Source organism: Anguilla rostrata, chromosome 6 (assembly GCF_018555375.3).
Source record: "Anguilla rostrata isolate EN2019 chromosome 6, ASM1855537v3, whole genome shotgun sequence".
NCBI lineage: Eukaryota > Metazoa > Chordata > Actinopteri > Anguilliformes > Anguillidae > Anguilla > Anguilla rostrata.
Window position 1 is genome coordinate 14,824,013 of NC_057938.1, and position 6,353 is coordinate 14,830,365.

Below are 6,353 nucleotides of genomic sequence, written 5' to 3' on the forward strand. Positions count from 1 at the left end.
CTTCCTCAAACTGCAGCGCCGCCTGGTAGGCAACATCTTTTAGATTTCGATCACTTCTGGTAAAAAATAAATAAAAATAAAAAAAACATTGAAAACACACGCCAAGTGTTTAGCAAAACATTTATTTTGGCTTCCCTAGAATAGATTAAAATCATAAACGGTAGATGATATAGTTAAATGTTCATGGATGAATGTTATGTATGTATTTATTGTGATAGGTTTGTCTACTAACACAGACTAACACAAAGGCTAGGCTATAAGTCAAACGTTATTAACCTATTTCTGTAGCCTATAGTGTTTTGCTTTAGGCTACAGCTTGTTCATAGCAGTTTATTCTTCGTTGATAATCTTGATTTATCTTGATTTACTTTAACTTAATAGTGGAATTGTATCTGTTTTTGTTTTTAGTTATTTTCCTGTCATTTAGGCTACATTTAGATTATGCCTTTACAAAACTCGTAACGGGATGTCTACTACGTTTCCCAGAATCCACAGCGGAACTCTAGTCCGCCATATTGAGCACATATTGAGAACGCGCTGGATACTGTGTATCCACAACACACAAAATGTAAGTACATAGCATCGTAAACAAACACGTTCGGGCGATTGTTTGGTGTTTTGGGTTGTGAACTCGGGCAAAAGTACACAATATGACTACAAGAAAAATGTTCTGCATGACTAGCTTTAAACTTAAAACTGTCTAACGTTAGCTAGCTCGCCATGGGTTTGCTGCTAGTTCGCTAGAACCCCACTAACGTTAGCCTGCTAGAAACCGTCGCAGTCAGCCTCCCATTGTTTTTTTATGCTTCTTTTCATCGAAGTGACAGGACTGAATTGAAATGCGGATACGCTTTGTTTAATTTTATTTCTGCTACATTCCCGTGATAACTTTTGAACCTAAAGTAAAATTTGTAAGCGAAAAGAGATCGGTAGCTTGCTAGCTAGGTGAGCTAGTGTATTGTTGACGCGACGTGTGCACAGCTGTAGCTAGTAATCCAGCACCACACAAAGACGCTTGAAGTGGCTAGCCAGCCCAGATTGTCTTATAGAGAATGGGTTTTTACCTTTGAAAATTGTTCCTTTTGAACTTAATAACCTAAATACATTCACTAGAGGGTAAAGCGGTCCATTGTTTTACGTGGTATTTACATAGCCACGTTGCGACAGTTTTTTTCCTTTAACTGGGGTCACAGTGGACTACTGAACGTCGCGCTAACGGGTGTTAGCTAGGTGTCAGACGTCGAAATACTAATGTTAGCATAATGATGTTAGCTAGCTGCTTACGGTATTCTTTCATTTAGGCTGACGCTAAGTTACTAAAACGGATCCAAATTAAAGTTTCAGCCGTCGTTCATAACATTTGGGTTGATGATATCCAAAGTAAAATGAAATTAAGGCAAGAAAGAGAAGAAAATCTTGTATTTTTACGTAAAACAATCCGAAACTTGTCTGATTGCTACTGTACGTTTTTACATGGGTTTAAATGAGAGGATTTAGTTCTGCTGTGTGTGTCCCATTCCGGCATATTGAAGCATCCACTCAAATCTGTCATGTTATAGCTGAAGCTGCATTTGCGGTTAGTAACGTACTGTCCTGCACAATTTTAAGCTTTCTGGTTATATGACAACAGAGCCACACTATCAACCACATTACATTACATACAACCACAAATACACTGGATTTAAAAAATGTATATATTTCATTTTTACATCATAAGTGTGATGTGTTTGTTTCCAGATTTAGAAGATGACCCAGACAGTGCAGTCAAATGGAGTGCAGCCCCTCAGTAAAACATGGGAGCTCAGTTTGTATGAACTGCAGAGAACCCCCCAGGTAAGAATTCAGAACCATTTATAGCATAGCACATATAAGCCATGTGCTTGTAATGAAGGCGTCGACCTGTTTCAGGAAGTAGCAAGTTGAAGGATTAATCAAGTATGAGAATGAGGATTTGTGGGTACATAGTTGGGGTGGTTTTGTGGCCTAGGGCTCACCCTGTGCTGTTGTGTGGCGTGCCCTGCAGGAGGCGATCACTGACGGGCTGGAGATTGCAGTCTCTCCCCGAAGCCTCCACAGTGAGCTGATGTGTCCCATCTGCCTGGACATGCTGAAGAACACTATGACGACCAAGGAGTGCCTCCACCGCTTCTGCGCTGACTGTATCATCACAGCGCTGCGATCTGGGTGCGTCTGTGTGTGTGTTTGTCTATGTCTGTCTGTCTGCCAGTTTCTGTTGATCTGTGCATGTATTTTTACGTAAGCATGATGGTCCACATCTGGTAAAAGCTCATTCCTTTACATTTAAATGTTTACTGTTGCTTCACAGCGAGGAGGTTATTCAATGTGACCACACTGACTACAATTTGATCCTCATCTCACATTGTTTTTGGGCAATTCCATGTGAATTTGGACAGGACATATCCATTGACATCTCAGATTTTAGAGAAATGTTCCACTTTTTGAGAAATTAGCAGTTTAAGTGCAGATTTTTGACATGCCATTTTGGCATTTGGTTCCACAAAGGTACCATTTTCAATCCTTCTAACCCAGTGTAAATTTTGAACAATGTACTGACCGAATCTTGGTTTTTGTACTGGAAAAATATGAATATTTATTAACGGTGGGTGGGGGTTCTGTATGTTTTTCTGGGAAAACTTTGCCATACAGCAGGCACAGTCTATCAAAGGCCCAGGAAGTGAAGTTTTCTCACAAGTGCGTAGAGCTGTCAGAGAGCACATGTTGAAACAGTCTTGGTGGGACCGGACCACATGTCGAGGGCAAGGTGACCTGAGCTTTGGCCTGCTAAGCTTTTCACCAGGTTCTGTTCCTGCTCAAACTGAGATTCAAACATTTAAAAAAAGACCAGCCCTCCAAAATCAGAGACCTGTTGGTGGCTCCTCAAGGGAGATTTAAGACTCGATAGATTCTGTACAATGGGGTGAAAACGTCTGTGGTACTGTGGACTTCAGTATAAACTGTTTTTGGTTGTGAACTGAATATGGAATTTTTCTTGACAATTTTACATTGAAATAGGCGTTTTGTGTAGCCTGCTCTGTATCCTTAAAAAAGGAAGAAAAATAAAAGTAAAACTATTTATCTGGATTTGGAACTCGATGGTGGTATTATACTGTCACCACTAATATGAGTGCATTTGTCTATAACAGTTTAAATGTCCTTGTCTAATGTTATATGACTGGGGCCCCCTGTGTCTTTCAGGAACAAAGAGTGTCCGACCTGCCGGAAGAAGTTGGTTTCCAAGCGCTCCCTCCGCCCCGACCCGAACTTTGACGCCCTAATCAGCAAGATCTACCCCAGCAGAGACGAGTACGAGGCCCATCAAGAGAGGGTCCTGGCCCGCATCAACAAACACAACAACCAGCTAGCCCTCAGCCACAGCATCGAAGAGGGCCTCAAAATCCAGGCCATGAACAGGTCAGAGTCAATTCCTTCGCTAACTAACCCAAATGGCTTCTGCACCTGCTACTTCACATGTATATCACAGACCTGGGTCATACGTATTTGTTTTGGATACAAATACTTTTCTGTGCTCTATTGATCTTGCCTGGTGTAATTGAGCCTGCCAATATAACCAGAAGGCAGGGTTTGCACTTTTTGAGTGTATTTCATTGGTTCCAATACACCAGATAAGGTCAGTAAAGTGTAGAAAAGTATTTGAATCCAAAACAAATACGTATTTGACCCAGGTCTGGTATATCATTTATATCAAGTGCCGTAGATATGGTTGAAATAAATACGAGCATGTTAACATGACGGTGTCACCCACGCCCCCCGGTGGCGGTGCGCTCCGCAGGTTACCGAGGGGCAAGAAGCACCAGATGGAGAACGGCAGCGGGGCGGAGGACAACGGCGACAGCTCCCACTGCAGCAACGCCTCGGTGCACAGCAACCAGGAGGCGGGGCCCAGCATCAAGCGCACCAAGACGTCGGACGACTCGGGCCTGGACATGGACAACGCCGCCGAGAACAGCACGGGCGACGCGGCCCTGGACGGCGCCAGCGAGATCGAGCTGGTGTTCCGGCCGCACCCCACGCTCATGGAGAAGGACGACGCGGCGCAGACCAGGTGAGCCGACTGGTGGAAACGAAAACCGATGTAGAACGTGTTGGCTACATCCTTAAAGTGGGCCGCTTTATCACTGTGAACTGCAGTGCTTTTGGCAGGCCTAGTGGTGAGGTATTAACCTGACACTTGAGCTAATGGTTAGAAATTAGCTAACACGCTCTTGTTTAAATGAATGGATGAACTTTAGTCAACTGCTCTAGGCCTTGGGCTCGAGAGCGCCACCTTACAGTTACCGGTGGGTTTTTTTTTCCCCCTGCAGGTATATCAAGACTTCAGGAAACGCCACAGTGGACCACCTGTCCAAGTACCTGGCGGTGAGGCTGGCCCTGGAGGAGCTCCGCAAGAACGGCGACGCCAGCCCCATAAACGTGGAGGCGGCCAGCGAGAAGCAGTACACCATCTACATCCCCACCGCCAACAGCCAGTTCACCGTACGTATGCGGCTCCGCTGCGTCCTGCTGTATCAGAAATGCTAACAGTACACCTGAATCTAGCGGTCCTTACTTGCGCTGGCGCTGGTCTGAAGAGTGTTACATGTGCTTATCTGTCTATGGTGGGCTACTGCTGCTTTTATTTAACCCTTATGTTTGTTTTTGGAGAGTAGAAAATGGGGTCTCTCAAGTCAGTGATTGACAGCTCGTTGTACGTCCACTCATTTTCTGTCAGTAGATTGGTGCACAGGTAGGACAGTCGGTCAGTAGGCTGCCACTGAAGCAGTTTCTTCGTGTTTTTCGGGCTGCTCCACAGGTCCTGAATGGGTCCTTCTCCCTGGAGCTGGTGAGTGAGAAGTACTGGAAGGTGAACAAGCCCATGGAGCTGTACTTCGCCCCGACCAAGGAACAGAAATAGACCTGTCGCTCACCCCACCGGTGGGTGGGGCCTGGCCTGGGTGGGGCGGGGCTCAGTGGACTGACACTTCTTTCATCTCCTCCTCCTCTCTCTTTCAAACTCATCGGACTCAGAAGTCCTGCTTCTGATTAACTGTGGCTGCTTTCTTTTTGTTTTTTTTAAATGGTATTTTGTAGGGGTTAAGGGTATGGGGTGGGTTACTCTTGGGCATGTACCTTTGTGTTTTTTTTTTTTTTTGGTTGTTGTTTTTGTCTTTTTTATCCCTATGTGTGTATATATATACTGTTTAAACATCAGGCACTCATAATTTGGAAATGACCTATTTCTGACATCCCCCAGTAGAGTTCTCCTCTTTGTGTTCTTTAAATTGTAATCGGACATCACTTGGAGATCACGTTGTCTCACTAAACCACTTGTTCATTTCAAGGCATACTGAGTGCAAAGGATGCTCTATTAATTATTATGATCCAAAGTGTTTTTTTTTTTATTTTTAAATATATATATAAGCAAGTTTTCAATTTGCCAACTCAAGGCCTGTCCCATTTCCATCAACTGCTTTCCATTTTTGTTGCCTGGTCCCACGTGTGTACGTGTTCTACTATCGCTTTGACGGGGGGCAGCTTTTCGGAAAACGAAGGGATGCATCTCGAGTGCGCCTGGAGCTTCGTGAAGACCGGCTGCATCAGTGTGGACCGCGGCTTTGACCGCTCACTGTAACGTGACCAGAATTTCCCCGCTAGTGTCCGTCACTTCCCAGGGAACCGCTTTCGGTGTGCATTCCTGCTATAGCGGCTAGTTATCCCTGCTTAGCTGATGTGCCCACAGATTCTTTTGTGGCTCTTCATCACGTACGAGTTTCTGCAACGTACTGTGGCAGCCGCCGTACATTACCCACGCTGTGCAGCAGATGCCGAACGTCAGACTTGCACAGCCTGATGTTTTTGAGCCTTAGGAAAGCATTTAGAATTGTCATCAACAATAAAGGAAGCATTTCATTTCTGTCTGAGAAAGAAGCCAAATAATGATTTCATAAAAACAAGATATTTTGAGAAACTTTTTCAAATTCAATTCATTGGACGATATGAAAACATTTATAGCATGTTGAATTTTAGGTTGAAGATGTCTTTTTGGAAAAAAAAAAAAGGTTAACTGTTATGTTTTGGGGTAAGGGGTGGGGGGGAAGGTATTCTGCAATATCTGTTTGAAAAATAAAAAAAGGTACCAACTATAAATGGTTTCCGTGCTTGTATTCATTCTCAAAATGGACCGAAGTTGAAGAGTTAGTCATCAAAAATTATTAGCACAGATACAAATATCTGTGCAGAACAGTGTTTTTTTACTGCAGTAGTCTTTTGTAGCCTTAAGAATAAGGAAATCACTCAGTTAGGCACACACTGGTCTCGCAACAGTCTGCAATGTG

At 43.9% G+C, this 6,353-nt stretch overlaps 1 protein-coding gene across 2 annotated transcripts; it reads left to right on the plus strand.

The window, feature by feature from the left end:
* Positions 1–6: 6 nt before the first annotated feature.
* Positions 7–5,415, plus strand: LOC135256622 (E3 ubiquitin-protein ligase RING2). 2 transcript variants are annotated; one of them, XM_064338573.1, is made up of 8 exons: positions 7–25; positions 487–568; positions 1,738–1,833; positions 2,024–2,184; positions 3,217–3,432; positions 3,812–4,084; positions 4,344–4,515; positions 4,832–5,415. In XM_064338573.1, the coding sequence occupies exons 3-8, from the start codon at positions 1,747–1,749 to the stop codon at positions 4,931–4,933; spliced, it is 1,011 nt and encodes a 336-aa protein (XP_064194643.1). In that variant the 5' UTR covers positions 7–25; positions 487–568; positions 1,738–1,746; the 3' UTR covers positions 4,934–5,415. The 2 variants fall into 2 exon arrangements, with proteins under 2 accessions (XP_064194643.1, XP_064194644.1); XM_064338574.1 differs by lacking the exons at positions 7–25; positions 487–568 and adding an exon at positions 599–945.
* Positions 5,416–6,353: the final 938 nt, after the last annotated feature.